General features: G+C 41.5%; 1 protein-coding gene across 9 annotated transcripts in view; it reads right to left on the reverse strand.

The window, feature by feature from the left end:
- Positions 1-19,217, reverse strand: part of PRKAG2 (protein kinase AMP-activated non-catalytic subunit gamma 2) — a 635,875-nt gene that overhangs the window by 16,322 nt on the left and 600,336 nt on the right. For all 9 annotated transcript variants that reach the window (XM_030198247.1, XM_030198257.1, XM_030198237.1 and 6 more), the window contains one exon: positions 10,852-10,998. In XM_030198247.1, the coding sequence (XP_030054107.1) occupies positions 10,852-10,998 (147 nt within the window). The remainder of the gene's footprint in view (positions 1-10,851; positions 10,999-19,217) is intronic.

A 19,217-nucleotide genomic window follows, 5' to 3' on the forward strand; every position in this document is an offset into this window, starting at 1 on the left:
TTTTACGTTATCCTTGTAAATTGTATAGTCAGATACCAATCTGTTAAATATGTTTTTTATGAATCGTCCCATCTTTCAGCTTTTTTGTCAGCTAAACATATCACTGGGAGGTAATATATACCTAGTGATTGGCTCTCTTCACTTTTGATGAATAGGAATCCTGGGGCATGCTAGGTCAATGTACCTTTAATTTATTTTACTTCTAAACTAGAATTTCCATTGATTGTAATCCTGGATCCTAATTGTGGACTTGAGTATGATTTTCATATGATTTTTTCTCTGTTTCATTTAATACTTCTATAATGCTAATATGTTTAATCATACTTTTCTGTACAAGTTTTTGTTTTTGCTTGATCATTTTTGAAATTGTTGAAAAATAAAAAGTTCTTATCTTCTATATATACTACATAAAGTATGCAGTAAGCACTCGGCTGTGATGATATCAATGGACAACAACATTTTTGTGTGACCATAAGAATATCTTACTAAAGATTACACTTGGTTCCAGGCATCATCATTTCAATTGTATGTAGCAATCACACTCTACTCTACTTTCTCTTTCTTATTTTTCTTTAAGCCCTCGGTTCAGCTTTATTCACACTTGTTAGTTTTAGCACTCATGTTCAGGGTATCATTATTTCTATGTAACGATTGTGGCTCTATTTTTTTGGTTTTTTTTCTTCTCAACTGTATTATTGGCTATACCTCAATTCTTTCCTTCTAATGTGAGATCCTCTTACTAGTTATGTAGTTTATTACTTCTATTTAGTTTTGTTTCAGCAAAGTACGCACTTGGTAGTTTTTTTGCACAGAAAGGCTTGGATGTGTTTCACATTTACATGCAGTGATCAAGGTTCCACTTTTTGCTTTTTTTGCCGTTTGTGTTCAAATGTATGGTTGTTTATATCTCTTACTTTTTTTTTTTTTCAAGTGGCATATATTTATTTAAATTCTAAACGCACACAGGATACTTTTTCAATTAAAGCAACCACTCCAGCAGGTAGTACGCTAGGGCCATTTACAAGTGCACTGAATAAACCAAGAACCTTCATCAGAACCCCTCAAATGCAAAATTCTTTTTTTTCCTTTTGAAATTTTAGTATGTTGTCAGCTTATCTTTTACTGCAGAAGCTGTATGGAGGAGGGGGGGGGGGTAAGTCTTTCACTTAGGGTTACCATATGGCCAAATTTACCAGGACATGTCCTCTTTTTGAGGGCACGCCCGGGCAACTGGGCGGGTTTTGCCAATCTGCCCATCTGTCCGGACCTCCGGACAAACGGGCAGGCCGGCTGGCGGGCTGTCAGCCTGCCCACCTGTCCAGAAACCCGGACAAATGGGCAGATTGCTAGTCTCCCCTCCCCACCATATATCTCTTACTTTTTTCCCCACAACCGCAGAACCTTTACTACATTATATAATACACCACTGCAGTTTATTATTTCTTTTATTCTAGCTGTCATTATTTTTATGCAAGCAAGGTTCTTCTCTGGTAGTTCCTTTGAATAGAGATGCTCTGGGTTGTTCCTGTTTGTCCTGGTTGGACATACTGCACATACTTTGACGTAGTTGATTACGTCACCACATAGGTTTAAATTCACTCACGTTCCAACTTGTTGCTGTTTGGAGTGGAAGAGTAGCCTAGTGGTTAGTGCAGTGGACTATGATTTTGGGGAACTGAGTTCGATTCCCACTGCAGCTCCTTGTGACTCTTGGCAAGTCACTTAACCCTCCATTGCCCCTGGTACAAAATAAGTACCTGAATATGTGTAAACCGCTTTGAATGTAGTTGCAAAAACCTCAAAAAGGTGGTATATCAAGACTCATTTCCCTTTCCCCCCTTTATGCGTTGGAGGAGGAGACTTTTCACTGTTGATTCTGCGAAGCAGAGTTCTTGAAGCACTGGTAAGCATATGAGACAATTATAACAACCATCCTCTATTAGTGGCTTTGTTCTCCAGATTCCATTTTAGTCCTGTCATCTTTCCATGGAACATTAACGTATTTGACCTTCCCACCATTGAAGAGGGTTCCGTACTTGTGTTTTCTTCATTTTTTCTTTTTTTTCTCTCCTTTGCTTACTTCCTTATTTTATACTTTTTTGCACCTCGATTGTCTTTAAATACATTTTTTAAATTATAATCTTTAATGCAGAGTGCACATATATATGACGTTCTCCACCACAACACTATACGTAGATATAGTATAGATTCTCTCTCTCTCTCTCAGATGTTGCTGTTTTATATTTTAGAGAAGGCTACCTTTGATTCACTGTTTGAGCATTGGTAAGTCAATATTGCTTTTTGATGAGCTAAGATAGATTTTGGATATTTCCAAAGTGGCTCCTTTTCTTCCATATACTCACTATAAGAGGATCTCGCCACGTAGACCACTCCTCCTAATAAGTTTTCTTTTCTCTGTGCAGTATTCTCCCCTATTACTAAACATTTACTAGACCTTGTACTTTTATCTATACTCAATTTTCCACATTGCAATACAGTTAGGTGATCTTTTATTTTTCTCACCAAAAGGGAAAACTATCCAGCTGAATGAGCCTATTTATATATTTTTACTTTACTTTTTTATTTTCTCGCTAAATTCTCTTTCCTTCCCTGTGAGGTTTCAATATACTTTTATCACAAAGCCATCTCTCTTGACAACTGGATTATGTAATTCAAACACCTCAGTTGACAATTCTCAGAGTATGTGATGGTTTTCTTTGTTAAAACGGACTTACACAAATCTATATTGCTTTATGTTTTCCACAATTTCATGCACAAGATTTTTATTGGGTAATATATCGGCAGATACATGATCTATAGACAATATTTCAAGGTATATCTCTACTTGTCTTCCAAAGTGAAAATAGGATTAATCACAATATCAGTTCATACATATATGGGGTACCAGTCAATAATTGGTCCTGGGCAAAAAGGTAAAGAGCACAAATGCACAAGCTCAATGAGAAGCTGCAAGGCTGGAACTTGACAAAGATTTAGCACAAGGTCAAGGAGGCTTCTGCAAAGAATGAAGGATGCAGAAAGGGAGTCAAAGCTCTAGGTAACACGTGAAAGGTGTAGGCTAAACTCTGGCATGAAAAACAGTGGTTTATAAAAAAGAGTGAAAAAGGAAGAAGATGGCCTCTGGAAGGAAATGACAGTCATTTGCTTGGGGGGGGGGGGGGGGGGGGGGGGGAGCAGATATGACCAGCCTGCCTAGTGAAGTACACTGGCACCAAATAGGAGATCAGAAGTTCATTCTAGCAAAAACCATGGCAGGAGCTGGGCCCCTTACAGGCGGGGCTAGAAACTCATAGGCTGTACCTGCTTGGTAACCTACAAGGATTCGCACACCAGTTTGACTGATGTTTGCTGCTTTTCCTAAGTAGTTGGACTCAACATCACTGTACAAGGAGGTAGACAGAACATTAGCTGAAGCAGCCCTTCCTACTCCTTTCATGCAACGAGAAGCCTCTTTTCTGCTTCACAGAGATTTTAAAGCCAGTTGAGGCAGGCTCATGGAGACATTCAACCATAGCGCTTAGTTTGACCCATTCAGCTTAGTTATGGTCAGAGCCCAAGCAGATTAAACACTAAGAGTGAATATGAATGTTCTGGATCTGTTCCCCACACTGTAGACAGAAATAAAGTCCTTTGGTTGGCATATGGACAGGAACCAGCAAAGAGATTTTGTTTTGTTTTTTTTTAAAGGAAAAAGAAAAAATACAAAAAACTATGTCAGGTATCTGAAGTTAAACCTCTTTTAAAATCAGAACTTTTTTCTGTTCTGTCAAACAGATGCAAGCAAACAAAACCAAGGTGTTGTGGAGACTGCTGCACGTAAGAAGGGTTGTGGATGCTCAGTTCTGGGAGAACCTTTCTATTCAAAAACAATGGTCACTTCTTTATAGTAAAGCAGGCAGGAACAATATATCCCAGTCCTCAAACTATTCACAACCAAAAATGAAGAAAAAAAAAACCAAACTCCAAAACGACCTCAGTTAACTAAAAACTATCCCAATTTTTCCAGGGTTACCATTTAACCATAATAGATAAATTAAAAAAAACCCCAAACAACCCTCCACTGGTTTCAACTGAAATTGAAAAATCTTTGAGGAACTGGCATTTAAAATTGTAACTTGAATGCAAAAAATTAGAACAGTTCAGCTTCATAATAGATAATAGATAAATTTAAAAAAAACCCAAACAACCCTCCACTGGTTTCAACTGAAATTGAAAAATCTTTGAGGAACTGGCATTTAAAATTGTAACTTGAATGCAAAAAATTAGAACAGTTCAGCTTCATGTGTGTTAGTAAATTTTACTGAAATACTTTGCTGATTCTTTATATATATTTAAACGGTTTTTATTAGATTTGCAACAAATATAAACACAGCCACACAAGGCTCTGCAGTTAACCCTTAACATATCTCAAGCTAATTATACAACCATTCGTTAATAAACATATGTCATTTATGCATTTTGTGGTACAGCCTTTTATTTATTGCTCTTATCCCACTTATCCTTCCCCTCCCTCTCCCTCCCTTCCCCCCACCCCCCTCTCGACCTGGGAGTTATTCAGTGTAGTCTATGGTTTTATCCTTCATTTAAGAGCAAACTTCGACCTCTCTGGCTTAGACTTTTCAGATAAGGGCCCCAAACAGCCAAGAACGTGACTCTCTTGTGCTTTGAGAGCCGGGATTCTCTAGTCTCCCAAGAAGCCATCTGGTGTAATTGATTCCTCCAGTGCCAATATGCTGGAGGATCTTTACTTGTCCAGTACTGTAAGATACATTTCCTGGCTAGTAAACTCATCTTTCTGAGCAATATTGTTTCAAATTTATTCTGCCCTCTGAAGGCCCCCGGGATGTCCAAGATCAACTGCTCAGCTGTCCCCAAAATCCGAAGCCCCAGTCGCTCCTTCCAAAAACTTCGGACCTGTGTCCAAAATCTTTTTAAGGCGGGGCATCTCCAAAACATGTGTAACATTGTGCCAGGGTCTTTTCCGCATTTGAGACACACTGGTCTCCGGTTCTCTCCCATGTGAGCTAGTTGGACAGCAGTTATATATCCCCTATGGATACGATAGGCACATTCTCTTAAGCGAGCATCAGCTACTAGCAAAGGTATTCTTGCTGTCGATTTAGTAATGTCCCATGAAACTACTCTAGTCCCTAATTCTTTTTCCCATGCGCTCTTCAGATTCCTATAATCTCTGGGGGGTCGCCATCCTGATATTGTTTTATAGAGCAGGGATATCGTAAGTTCACCTTCACCCAAAGAGTGAAAAAAATTTGTTACCCTATCCCCCATCCGGGTTCTCAAAGGGTCTCCCGGGAGAGAGGCCATATAGTGCCGCACCTGTCTTATAGCAAATCTGTTACCCCAGGAATCACCCACTTTCCCCAGTATTTCTACTTCTGTAAGGGGCTGCCCACCTCCATCCACCAGATGTGCCAGGTTGGAAATCCCCTTCTTTGCCCAAACTACAAAGTGTCGGCTCGACAAGCCTGGTAAGAATTCACAGTTCCCACATATTGTTAATAGATCCGTTATTTCAGGGTCTCCCCCTAGGTGTCGTATAAGCACTCTCCACATCTCCCTGAGCGGCCGCAACAGCACACATTTACTGAGCCCTTCTGGCAAATCACCTGTTTTGTGGTGTAAGAGTGAGAATAATTGATAAGGTTCCCAGAGTGCCGCTTCCAGCACAGTGGGGGTGTATCGCTGTGTTTCCAAACACCAATCTCCTAGATAACGCAATTGGCATGCCTGGTTGTATAGTTCTAAATCTGGCATCCCCACCCCCCCTCGACTCCAATTACCTACTAAATTCGAGAAGCGAATTCTTGGTTTTTTGCCCCTCCAGCAAAACTTTGATGCTAATTTATAGAAGTTCTGTAAGTCTTTTCGTCGAAGCCACATCGGGATGGTTTGCATTACGTAAAGCCACCTGGGGAATAACACCATTTTAATCAAGTTCACTCTACCTAGCATTGATAATGGTAGATCCAGCCATCCTTGTAACACCTTCTGAGTTTCCTGCAACAGCCTATTGATATTAAGGTCATACAGCCTTGCCGGATTTATGGGCATCAGTATTCCTAGATATTTGAAAAAAGTTTGTGCTTTCCTCAAGGGAAACTCGCCTCTCCATTGTTGCCATACTTCCTCCGAAGAGGCTAATGCCTCTGACTTCTCCAAATTTAAACTAAGGCCCGCATAGTCTCCATATTCGGAGAAGATCTCCAGCAAAGCTTCCAGAGAGTTCTGGGGGTCTGATAAATGGACCAAAATATCATCGTCAAATGCTGCCACCTTAAAGGCCTCTCCCCCTATTGATATCCCCGCTACCGCCTTTTGCTCCTCAATGTCTCTCAGCAAAGGATCCAAAGTTAATACAAATAATAGAGGCGATAGAGGACAACCTTGTCTAGTTCCCCGATTTATTTCAAAATCTCTTGTTGTTATACCATTGACTGATATTCTGGCCTTCGGTTTTGCATACAAAGCTTTGATCCCGGACAAAAATCTGTCCGTGATTCCATATTTCTGAAGGACCGCGTATAGAAACTTCCATTTTACTTTGTCAAAGGCTTTTTCAGCATCAAAGCTTATTAACAAAGACTTTTTATTCCCTCGATTTCTGGCTTCTAATGATGCCAGGACCTTACGGACATTCCTAGTAATTTTCCGTCCCCTCACAAACCCCACTTGGGAGTCATGTATAAGTTTCGGCAAAAATCTTGCTAATCGGTTTGCTAAAATCTTAGCCATCAGTTTCACTTCATAATTTAGGAGCGAAATAGGTCTATATGACTCAGCTAACTCCGGATCCTTCCCTTTTTTAGGAATTACTATAATGCAAGCTGTATTTAGATCCGGAGGCATCCTTTCCTTCTCTATTAAAGTGTTAAACATTGCGGCCAGGGGTTCTGTTATTTCTTCTCCCATGATTTTATAGAATTCCGCTCGGTACCCATCTACTCCCGGCGCCTTAAGCAGTTCACTTTGGTTAATCGCCAGGTACACCTCATCTGGCGTGATAAGTGTGTTAAGCCATTGCCCTTCTTGGGGAGATAATTTTGGCAATCTGATCTAGATATGAATCTCCCTCTAGGCCATCATCAGGTGGGGCCTCATATAGCCTTTTGTAATATTGATAGAAATTCTCACTGATTTCCTTATCCGTATGAATTTGTTCTCCCTGTCCCTTCTTCATAGTCAAGATCCTAGCTTTGCCCTGTTTAGCTGCAATCAAACGCGCCATTAAACGACCGCACTTGTTTCCATGCTTATATAACTGATATTTGTAATATGTTTGTGATTTCGCAGCTTTATAGTGAAGTATTTCATTTAATTTCGTCTGTAAAAGCATTAAATGCTGCCTATTCTCGGTGGAGGCTTGTTGACCATACCTTCTCCGAGCTTTGCACACTAATTGACTTAGTCTCAATATCTCTCTATTCTGAGTTTTGCGTTTATGTGCTGTGTAGCTGATAATTTCTCCACGAAATACTGCCTTAGCCGCCTCCCAATACAAAACTGGGTTTTCCACATGTATTGCATTATGTTTTTTATAATCTTGCCAACTCTGCTGTATAACGGCCTTAAATCTCTGATCTCGGTATAACTCTGCAGGAAAAACCCATCTCTTTTCCCCTCCCTTCTCCTCATTGGGCGCCCAAATCATCTCCACCCAGGCATGATCAGATATCACATCTGCTCCTATAACCGATTTCGTCACTGAACTAAATATCTGTTCTGAGATCAACAAATAATCAATCCGTGCCTGTGTGCTGTGCGCCCGCGACAGGTGTGTATAATCTTTCCCCTGTGGATTCAGTATCCTCCATACGTCTACCAGTCCCACCTGTCGGCAAAGATTAGGCAGCCCTCTGGATGCCTGATTAAGCTCTTGCCTCCTAATCCCCGTGCAATCCATCAATGGGTCCATTACCATATTGAAATCCCCCCCTGTTATTATGGGTAACGAATTATTTATTAATAATTTCGAGGTGATCATCTTGTAAAACTTCCTCTCATATTGGTTCGGGGCATATACATTGCCAAACAGCACCATCTGGCGTTGGATATGAGCCTCACAAAGTATGAATCTACCCCCAGGATCAGCAAAATGCACTTTAACTTTGTCTGCTATTCCCTTTCGAAACAAGATGGCGACCCCTCCTTTCTTCCCCTGTGCTGCTGCAGATGCACATTCCCCCACCCACCAAGTTCGGAGTTTGGCATGTTCCCCCGCCGATAAGTGTGTTTCTTGTAGCATGGCTATATCAACTTTGTGTCTTTGCAAATGTTGCAGAATTTTAGAGCGTTTTATAGGGGACGAGATCCCTCCCACATTCCATGTAACTACTTTTAGAGGTCCCATATCATATATGTTTCCTGTTCATGAAATACATACCAATTACTCAAGGAAAAGGGGTGTCCCAGCCCCCACCCCTCCTCTCTCTCCATTCTAAGCCATATTAAATTCTTACTAGGTCCAATTAATCGTATCCCCCAGGTCTCCCATCCTCCCCGTCCCCTAAACCCTCCCGCTTCTCCCCTTCTACATTCCTCTACCCCCTTTGATCCCAACCTCCCTTCTACGGAGTCTAGGTCTCGCAATAAGACCATCACGTATAACGCCTCCTACCCTCTCCCTCTTGCAATCTAGGATGCATGTAAGTATTCTTCTTTCCCCACCCCCCCTCTCAGTATATCTCTCTCTTAAATTCGCTTAACATATCAACTTAATTCTGTTAACATCAGTAACAACTTCAAATAGAGACAAGAGAAAGAAGAGAGAGAGAGAAAAAAAAAAAAAACAAACCCTCTCATTTCAAAGTTTCCAAGTGTCACTCCAAACTTTGAGCAGGCTCCTCTACGCCTCTCTTTAATGGCACTTCTGGGTCTCTCTCCAACACTGTTACTGTTAGAACATCCAGGGCTTTCTAGCAGATTATCCCGGTTCTGTGATGTAACTTTCTTGAAGGTCTCTTGAACAGTTCTCAGTCCTCAATGGCATTCTGTTCAAATATCCCGGTCTGTCTTTCAAAATGCAATCCATTATAGAGTCCCGAGGGTTTTAGTTATTCTTCGTGATCTCCTAGGATTTTTTCTCAGGATTTTGTCTCTCTTGCCAAACCAATAATTCTAAGTCCTCATTCCGGATTCTGAGATCCTTCAGATTCACTTAAGTCTTTGTAATCCAACTCCTGTTGCGATTTACCTTCTTCTATCCATCTTCCATGATATATCTGTAGTTCCTGCATATAGCCTCCCAGTTAGCGATGTTCCACAGAGTTCAAAAATGCTTGCGCTTGTTCTACTGTATTATACACTTGCGTGGCCGCCTGGTAAGTGACTCTTAATTTGGCTGGATACTGTAGTGCAAATCGGATTTTCTTTTCAAAGAGTTTTGAACATATGGGAGAAAATTTCCTTCTCTGCATCGCCACCGATGCAGAGTAGTCTTGAAAGCATAAAATCTTCTTATTCCCATAGTGCAGTTCTTGTTCTTTCCGCAAAGCTTGTAGTATTGCATCTTTGTGTGCAAAATTTAAGATGCGGCAAATTATCACTCTCGGGCGTGTTGCTTCTGCACTTTTATGCCCTATTCGATGCGCTCTCTCTACCTGAAGGGCTCCAAGGTCTTCTGGGAGTTGTAGTTGTTCTGACAGCCATTTTTCTAGAAACACTCGCAGATTTGTTGTTTCTAATGCTTCAGGCAGCCCGACAAATCTTAAGTTATTTCTGCGGGAACGGTTCTCAAGATCTTCAAGCTTCTCTTCATAGCCTTCCACCATGGTTCTGAGCTTAGTGTTTTCCTCCTCCATCTTGAGTACCTTGTCTTCCAGGGCCCCATGTCGTTGTTGATATTCCATCAATTCTTTGGTAAGCTGCCCTAAATTTTCTTGTACTGCAGTTATTTTGCTATCTATTGGCCCTAATCGTCGCTCAAGTAAGGGTTCCATAGCGGCTGTCACCTCCGCCGCTACTTCCGCCACCCACACTGAGCTCATGGCAGTCGCAGTCGGGCTCGCCGGAGCCGCCATTTTTTCTTCGCCGGCTCGCGTCTTTTCTTTTTCTTTTCGAACGTTCCTCGCCGCCATTGATTCCCTGTATGCTTCGTACCGATTTTGTACCTTAACTTCTTGCGTGTGGTGGTTAGTTCAGCGATCTGTTTTCAGGTCAATTTCCGCGGTTTCGAGGGTTTAACGGGCAGGTTGGCAGGAGCGGAGACTTTCTCAACCGCTCCTAGTCATGACGTCACGTGATCTCCTTTGCTGATTCTTTATACGGTCATTCAATCTTGTAATATCTTCACACAATATGCCATCAAAGATTTCTCTCGTGTAGCATAATCTGACAGGGACTCCGTTTCACTAATAGCTGCATCAAAAGGGTTGCTCTCTGTTCCAGTGCACTTTCCAAAGTGATCATTGTTTTTGAATTGTTTATAATTATGCTTCTAGCTCTTAATAAGATTAGTTACATCAACAGAACCTTTCCATCCCAGTAACTTGTGTGCCCTCCTCAATCCTGCTCGTCAACAGAAAAGGAACTTTTAATCTTTCTTTCCAGACAGAAATACCAGTTCAAGAGATCTAGTAGAGCCTCTCTGTCCAGGCGACATGCTACTTGTATGTGTAATTCAATCCTGCTACTTGTGTTACAGGAACTTTTAGTCTCTTTCCAGATAGCAGCACCAGTTCATATTACTATTATCAACTTAACCATATAGCTGGCTTCTATTAAACACCTGGCCTTGTTAATCAGGGATATCTGGTAAGTGTTACATCCCCAGGAAAATAAGGGCTAACCATCAAGATAAAATAGGACTCTTACCTCAGCTTTTACTATTCTATTCACAATGGTCTCCAGTGTTTCTGGTTTACTGCATTTCACAACACCTTCAAAATACTGTGAACGGTGTTGAAGGGCCTGGGTTACGGTAATATCTAGGTTATTATAAGTCTTCTCAGCAGCAAGATTCTGAAAAATAGAATTATATTATCATAAATTTTCATCATAAGAACTCTACTACTAAAGTGTGTGTATGTGTAAGGGGGGGGGGGGGGGGGGGGGGACAGACAGGTGAAGGAGCAGCAGATACTTAGTCACAATTTTTGTCATTATGAAGCAAACAATTGTAGTTGTGACATTAGCCCAAATGGATACCCACAAATTAGTATCCAATAAACTAAGTGATACTTTACTAGATTAACTTAATATCTAGCTTTCGAATATTATCCTCTCTTCACTAGGTCACTGATAAAATAAGGAGAAAATAACTCTTGAAAGCAAGTCACATATCACATATGTATTAAAGTTAGTCAACTAGTTGGTTGACCCTCATTTCTACAAGGCAGTGTTGAAGAGATTGCGAGTTCTATAAAGCATATGAACAAGTACCTTAATGAAAAGATGAAAAACTACCCCCCTGTTTACAAAGCTGCGCTAATGGCTGCCATGCATTAATGCTAACACAGCCCATTCACATTGAATAGGCTGTGTCGGTATTGATGTGCGCTTTGTAAACAGGGGGAGGGGGGCTAGTTAGTTAAGAAACCCATAATACCAAACTGATTTAAGTCAAAATCTCAAATCACTGTACGATTTGGAATTCAAAATGCTCAATCACCTCAGAGTTACAGTAGAAATTGTGAAGACCTTGCACTTCACAATTTTCAAATCATGTTTTTATTTTTTAAACCTTATATTTTTATTTTTAGGCAGAAGTTCAATGTATCACAAAACAACCCATCACTATCAAATTATTCCACCTTGGAACAGAGTTCAAAATAGCTTTGTTAGTGTCATTAACCATTCTTAATCAGCAAGCTATCGCATACCACCACATTTGGAACACACCTGAATATTAACAACCTTTATCCACCACCCCTCCCATATTTCCCCATCCTTGATTCAACATCCCCTTCTCTCCCTGAAACCCACCCAACCAAGCTCCTGCCAGCAATCAAATACCACCAGATGAGCATGCCCCCTGCAGTAGTGAGCTACCATTTAGTACCCATGAGTCCTTGGCTCCGTATATTCAATGTAGGTGGTGCCACATTTCTTCATATTGCATCATATCTGTCTTTTCCATTTTCAAAAAGGGCTTCTGCTTTTCTAGCATTTTAAAATGACTTCTGTGTATATTTTTCAACATTATAATTGTTCTTTGCTACATTTTTACTTCATTATACCGCCTCTGCTGTAAAAGACCAAGAGGCTTATTTTCGAAAGAGAAAAACGCCCAAATTCCGACCTAAATTGAGCAGGGACTGTCTTTCTTCTGTGTTTGTACAGCGCTGCGTACACTTTGTAGCGCTCTAGAAATGTTAAATAGTAGTAGTAGTAGTAGATGGACGTCTTTCTCTTGTGGGTGCCCAAATCGGTATAATCGAAAGCCGATTTTGGGCGTTTCCAACTGCACTCCGTCGCGGGAACGCATAAAGTTGACGGGGGCGTGTCGGAGGCGTGGTGAAGGCGGGACTGAGGCGTGGTTATCGGCTGAGCAGAGATGTGCGTGCTCGGCCGATAATGGAAAAAAGAAAGGCGTTTTCAGAGAGAATTTAGGTCACTTTTGTTGGACCCGTTTTTTTTTCACGAACAGGTCCCAAAAAAGTGCCCTAAATGACCAGATGACCACCGGAGGGAACCGGGGATGACCTCCCCTGACTCCCCCAGTGGTCACTAACCCCCTCCCACCAAAAAAAAAAACGAACGAAACACTTTTTGCCCAACTTGTAAGCCAGCCTCAAATGTCATCCCCAGCTGCATGACAGCAGTATGCAGGTCCCCGAAGTAATTTTAGTTTAGTTAGTGCTGTGCGGGACCCATGCAGAGCGGAAAAATCGGAAGAAAAAAAAAACAAGCAAGTGCAGTCAGGGACATCTAAATTACCAGAATAGTGAAAGGGGGAATCGAACCAGCAACCTTCTGATTACAAGCTCAGTGCTCTAGCCTGTGAGCCACATTTGTCAGGTGCTTAGATGTCCTTCCCTTTCCATTAAGTCCCTCCAAGTTTCTGTCAGCCAATCACCGCTGTTTAGCTGACACAGATGTCAGCTAAATGAGCTGTGATTGGCTGACAGAAACTTGGAGAGACTTAATGGAAAGGGAAGGACGTCTAATCAGTGGTGCACTGGCTAGAGCGCTGAGCTTGTAATCAAAAGGTTGCTGGTTCAATTCCCCTTTTTACTATCTTTTAATTTGGACGTCCCTGACTGCACTTGCTTGTTTGTTTTTTTTTTCTTCCGATTTTTCCTCTCTGCATGGGTCCCGCACAGCACCAACTAAAGTAAAATTGCTCTGGGGACCTGCATACTACTGTCATGGAGCTAGATATGATATTTGAGGCTGGCATAGAGGCATCTCAGGGGGACCAGTGCACTACGAATGCTGGCCCCTCCCACGACCAAATGCCTTGGATTTGGTCGTTTTTGAGCTGGGACGCTTCGGTTTCGATTATCGCTAAAAAACAAAAACGCCCAGGTCAAAAAATGCCCTAATCCAATGTATTTTCGAAAAAAAAAGATGGACGTCCATTTTTTTCGAAAACACAGTTCAGCCCGCCCCTTCATGGACCCGTTCTCGGAGATGGACGTTTTTACAAATGGGCGTTCACGTTCGATTATGCCCCTCCAAGTCAACTAATAGACAAATCAACTGTGTTCTAGTTCTATCACAAAAAATTGAAGCCTGCTCAAAATGTTTTCAGTAGTTAAGATTCAAAGCAGAATACACTACAGTTTGAAAATCTATTGTGTTCCTTTGGTTGCAACCTTTGTGCCTTTCCCAACTTGAGTTACCTTTTTCTCTTTGCATGCCTATAAATTTACTAGACTTCTACTTCTGATATACTACCATCTACCACATGCAGTGCTCTTCCTTTATTGAAGCATATACAAACACTTTAATCTCCTTCAGCCTTAACTATACATTTTGAGGCTCATTTTCAAAGCATATAGACTTACAAAGTTACATAGCATATATTTAACTTTGTAAATCTATGTGCTTTAAAAATGAGTGCCTTTATTTGATATGTACACTTCCAGAAATCTGATCCCAAATGACTTACTGAAATCAAAAATGTGACCATACTTCTATCACTGGCTGAATTTTGTATACCAATAAATATTTTGTAATCAGGAAGGCACTGTACTGGCACCCTATTGCCGGGTTTGAAATGTGAGGAAAGTGCAGGCAGACTTTTACGGTCTGTGACCGCAAATGAAAAGACTGATTTGGATAGGCTTTGATGGCAACTCCATAAGCATTGTCATACTGGGAAAGACCAAAGGTCCATCAGGCCCAGCATCCTTTTTCCAACAGTTGCCAATCCAGGTCCCAAATACCTGGCAAGGTCCCAAAAAAAGTACAAAACATCTTATACTGCTTATCCCAGAAATAGTGGCTTTTCTTCAAGTCCAATTTAACAATGGTTTATGGACTTTTCCTTTAAGAAGCCATCCAAACCTTTTTTAAACTCTAAGCTAACCGCCTTTACCACACCCTCTGGCAACGAATTCCAGAGTTTAATTACATGCTGAGCGAAGAAACGTTTCTCCAATTTGTTTTAAGTTTACTACTTTGTAGCTTCATCGCATGCCCTCTAGTCCTATTATTTTTGGAAAGCGTAAACAGACAATTCACATCTACCCGTTCAACTCTACTCATTTTATAGACCTCTATCATATATCTCTCCTCAGTCACCTTTTCTCCAAGCTGAAGAGCCCTAGTCGCTTTAGCCTAGTCATCCCATACCCTTTATCATTTTCATCGCCCTTCTCTAGTATTTGGAACATAAGGACAGAGCCGGGCAGACTTCTACGGTCTATGTCCCAGAAACAACAAAAAAAAGATCAAGTATATATCACGTTCATTGCTGATTTAATCTAAAACTGAGAATGAATGTGACTGCTGGGCAGACTGGATGGACCATTCAGGTATTTATCTGCTGTTACTAACTATGTTACATAAGGAGTGCGGAGTGGTTTGGAGATCAAGGGAAGTAGAAGACCTGGAGGGGAAGTCCCCTAGATTGGGAGGGAATTATCCCTAACTGCAGTTGTCCCAGGGCTGGCAGAGCATGCTGAATAGGAAAGGATTAGCCTGTAAGTGATAGAAGGGTGTTTTCCTTAAGGCTGGAGGGAGAAGTAAGGGGTTATGAGGAAATAGTCCTCCAAAGATTCTCTCTAGGGAGTTGGTTCCATGTAAACTGACCCTTAGTTCTAAAACGGGGAAGTTCTGTACCTAAGGTAGGGAAGGAAGACCTGGGACGCTATCAGGGAGAACGGAACAGGGTTATTCCTTCTGGGTTAGAGCCAAAGTTAACCTGTTTGGCCACCTGGGGGAGCCCCAGGGATGAAGCCCAGTTCCCTTAGGTAAAGAAATATGCTATTCCTTCTCTCAAGGAAGCTGGGGGATGAGGGGACATGACCTGCCTAACTGAAAACAAAGTTGAGCAAGGGGAGAGGAGGGCCTAGAAGGACAAGGAGTTCCTCCTGGTGCAGAGGGCATGGACTACCTGGAAGCAGAACCCTCCAAGCCCTGTAGAAGGAGGGGGAGGTGAAATGAAATCCTGGTGTCAAAGCTTGCTGATGGACAATTCAAGGTACTGAAAAGGCAGGCCACAGAGATAGAAGAGCTGTGAAGTGGGAGCTGAGTTGCCCACTCCTCAATAGTGATAAGGGCAGACTGCTGAATAAAGTTTGTTTGGATGCTTAACAGGGTAAATATTGTGGGAACTGTGCAAGGTTGAAAAGACTCTGAATATTGATCTCTGCTTGTATGTACTGGGGATTTGTTGTTTCTTTTGTTTGCTGCACTTATTGGAATACTGGTTGGTGGGAACAAATGAAGAAAACCTGGACTGGATCACTTTGTGGCCTTGACCTGAACTGGTGGGGAACTGCAAGGCTAGTGGCATTGTGCAGCAGCCCAGAGGGATAGAGGTGCACGGGACCCAGGGTTACCACAATTTCCATTGCTGGTCAAGATGGCGTCCGTGAGAGAGTGTGCTGCTTTTGAGTGCTCTTGAACCTCAGAGAACGAACCACAGATTTTACTTTCTTTTTTTCCCCTAAGTATATGGGAAAAAGAAAGGTGGAAACTGGGGCTAAAGCCCCTCTTAGCCCCAGTGTTATTCCAACCCTCCGGCAAACAACCCTAGATGCTTTCAGGGTCCAAACGCTTGGAGCACAGATATCGACCTTGGTTGGATCCTCGGGACTTCCGGGAGATCTTAGCATAGAGGCGGCTTCTTTGAGCCCGCCTCCACAAACAGCTCCACCGAGACCCGGAGGAGATTTGATGCTGACAGGAGAGCTACAGATGGAATCTCTAGTAGCTAGAGGTGGCCCTGCTGGATTTTCAACGCCAGATGTGTCGACAACGGATAGAACTGTGAGGGGCATTGATTCCTCACCTTCCCCCATCTTGGCCACTCCTTCTGCGAGACTCGGTGAGAAATTGAGACCTGCTGTTGTAACCCAATCCAGGTATTGAATTCATCACTTCAATCCACGAACTTATTTAAAACTGAAGTAATTGAAATTAAACAACAGCAATCTAATTTTGAGGGTTAAAACGCACGAAGACAAATGTGAGTCTAATGGATTACAGATTAAAAAACTACAAAGTCTCATTGGAAACGTCGTTGTGGAAAGAGATAATGCTCAAAAAAAGATAGAATACCTAGATAACCAACTGAGGCGTAACAATTTTAGATTCTTAAACTTTCCAAAGACGCCTTTGATACCAGCAATGGAAATGTTAAGGAAATATTTCATTGCAGTATTGGGTATTTCGAAAGAAGCTCTTCCTCCCATTGTAAAGGCACATTACATTACAGGAGTCAAATCATTACCTATAGAACCAGTTCCGGAGTTAAATTTAACAGAATTTCCTGAAACTTCCTTAGAGACAATTACTGAACACATGACTCTTCTTGCTTCTTTCGCCTTTGAAACTGATAGGAACAACAAATTCAGACTTTACTTCAGATTCATATCTACTCAATTTTTTGGATCAAAGATACAAGTATTTCCTGACATAAGCAAATCTACACAGAAAAGAAGGGAATTCCTGGGGTTAAAGCCACAAATTCTTGCACTAGGAGGAATTTTCATACTGAAGTTTGCATGTAGATGCTTAGTTTCTTTGAATAGGATTAATTATGTATTCTTTGATCCATATAAAATGCGTCAATTTATTATTGCCAAGGAAAGCAGTGGTGAATTAACCTCGAATGCACCAACAGGGAGCTAAAATCGCTGGTTGGATTCTGTGCTTCCCCCTCTCAGTTGATTATATTCAGATGTTATTTTCTTATTTTTTTCTAAATTTCTTTGTATCTTGACCGAAGGATGTGGACTAAGTTATGATAAAAATTTCTATGCTCTTGATGTTAGAGGAAGAGAGTCATTTTCCTTAATGTATTTTTTCAGGTTTTCAGACATTTATATTATGTGAATGTATAACAAATTCATAAATAAAGAACAAACAACAATTTCCATTGCTTTCTTGCCTTTGCCTCCATAGAGATTTATATTTATGCCCTTGTCTTCATGCATATAGGATTCTCAGGTGCTTTTACTATAAACAGTAAAGCTGGTCCACAAAATACTTGAAAATAATTCTGCACATGAAAAATATTTCACTAATGAAACTTGTTTTCATGCCCACCTATCAATGATAGCTGTGTCATCTGTCCGTATGGATTTGCTCAGGTCAATATTCAAAAGCACATACCAGACATTACTATCTGCTATCTGGATAAATGCCACTGACTGGGATGTTCAGGGGCATTAACCAGATAGCACTGCTCAATATTCTTAATTAGTGCTGGAGAACAGCCAGGGCAGTGATAGTCAGTCTGCTATCTGGATAACTTATCCAGATAGTGAATTGAATATTGCTGCTCTTCAAATAAGTTTGTGTTGATGCGTTATCCAGATAATCAGTGCCAGCCACTATTTGGCTAATGGGGCTGAATATCCTGATAGTTTTTGACAGCTGCAGCTGGTGTTTAAAAAACATCACCTGGGATCCATATGATGACTGAGCTCAGAGTTGTGTGCTTCAAGGATGGGGAAAAAAAAGAAAAGTATTAGTGAAGATGACCGCCTGCCCATCAGGGTCTAGCTTTAGCCTGACGTTGATCCAGTCCTTGATCCAGAACTTTTGTCTCGTCTGGAGCTGGCATGATACAGTTTGAAGACAGCATTTGGAGGAAGCGCCCCGGCGGTTTTGGAAACATCGCTGGTCCCGAACAGTGCGAGACTTCTAGACTGGGTTTCACAGTCACACCAGAGCAACTTCCAGGGGCTACCAATGTGGAAGGCACTGCAGTGGCTCATGGAGATGGCGGGGCTGTTCTGGTTGGAAAGGCATTGCTGTCCCACTTCTCTGATCCCCGACCTGCTTTGGCGATTGAAGGGCATGGAGTTACCAAAACAGTTTCGGGTTTGGCCCCCAGCGTATTGCCATCAAGTGAGTGCAGCGGAGCCATCACTTAACGCTTTGAGAAAGAAGCCAGGAACTTTGGCAGAGGTATGCAAGGCCACTGAATAACTGGAAAATTCAGTGACGCTGCATTTGTATAAGATTGGGGAAGGGTTACTCTCCCTCCAAGGGCAAGTGGCTTAGCATGGGCAACTCTTGGAGAAACATGCAGGGGAGATTAGTAGCACTGATAGAAATCTTGGGAAAATTCAGGATTGTCAGCAAGAGTTAGAGATAAAAACTGGGTACATCAGAGAATTGATCAAAAGGAGATTAAATTTAAGGTTTGTGAACTTTCCAAGTCTCTTTTAAGTACACCTATGGATATGGTGAAGCAGTATTTTGGAGAAATCCTAAGATACGTAAAGATTCTATGCCACCCCTCTCAAGAATATTCTATGTTATCATGGGCGATGGTGGTACAGAAAGTGGTGAAAGAAAGAATGAAGCAATGAGTTTAGACCTTTTGGGTTTTTTGGAAAACTCAATCTGTTTTATGTTTCAACATTTTTATTGAAGGCAGCTCAAATCAAGTTACATAAATTGCCACAAAATACATAACAGTGCAACATAAACCATGTTCAGTAACATCTCAATAGTTTATATATTCCCACCTCAACTCAATCCTTTTTAATATTATCTAAGGCAACTTTGATTGTCCCTTTCGCCTTAGAACCCAATAGGCATTGGACTCCTTA

This window comes from Microcaecilia unicolor, chromosome 1, assembly GCF_901765095.1.
Source record: "Microcaecilia unicolor chromosome 1, aMicUni1.1, whole genome shotgun sequence".
Lineage (NCBI taxonomy): Eukaryota > Metazoa > Chordata > Amphibia > Gymnophiona > Siphonopidae > Microcaecilia > Microcaecilia unicolor.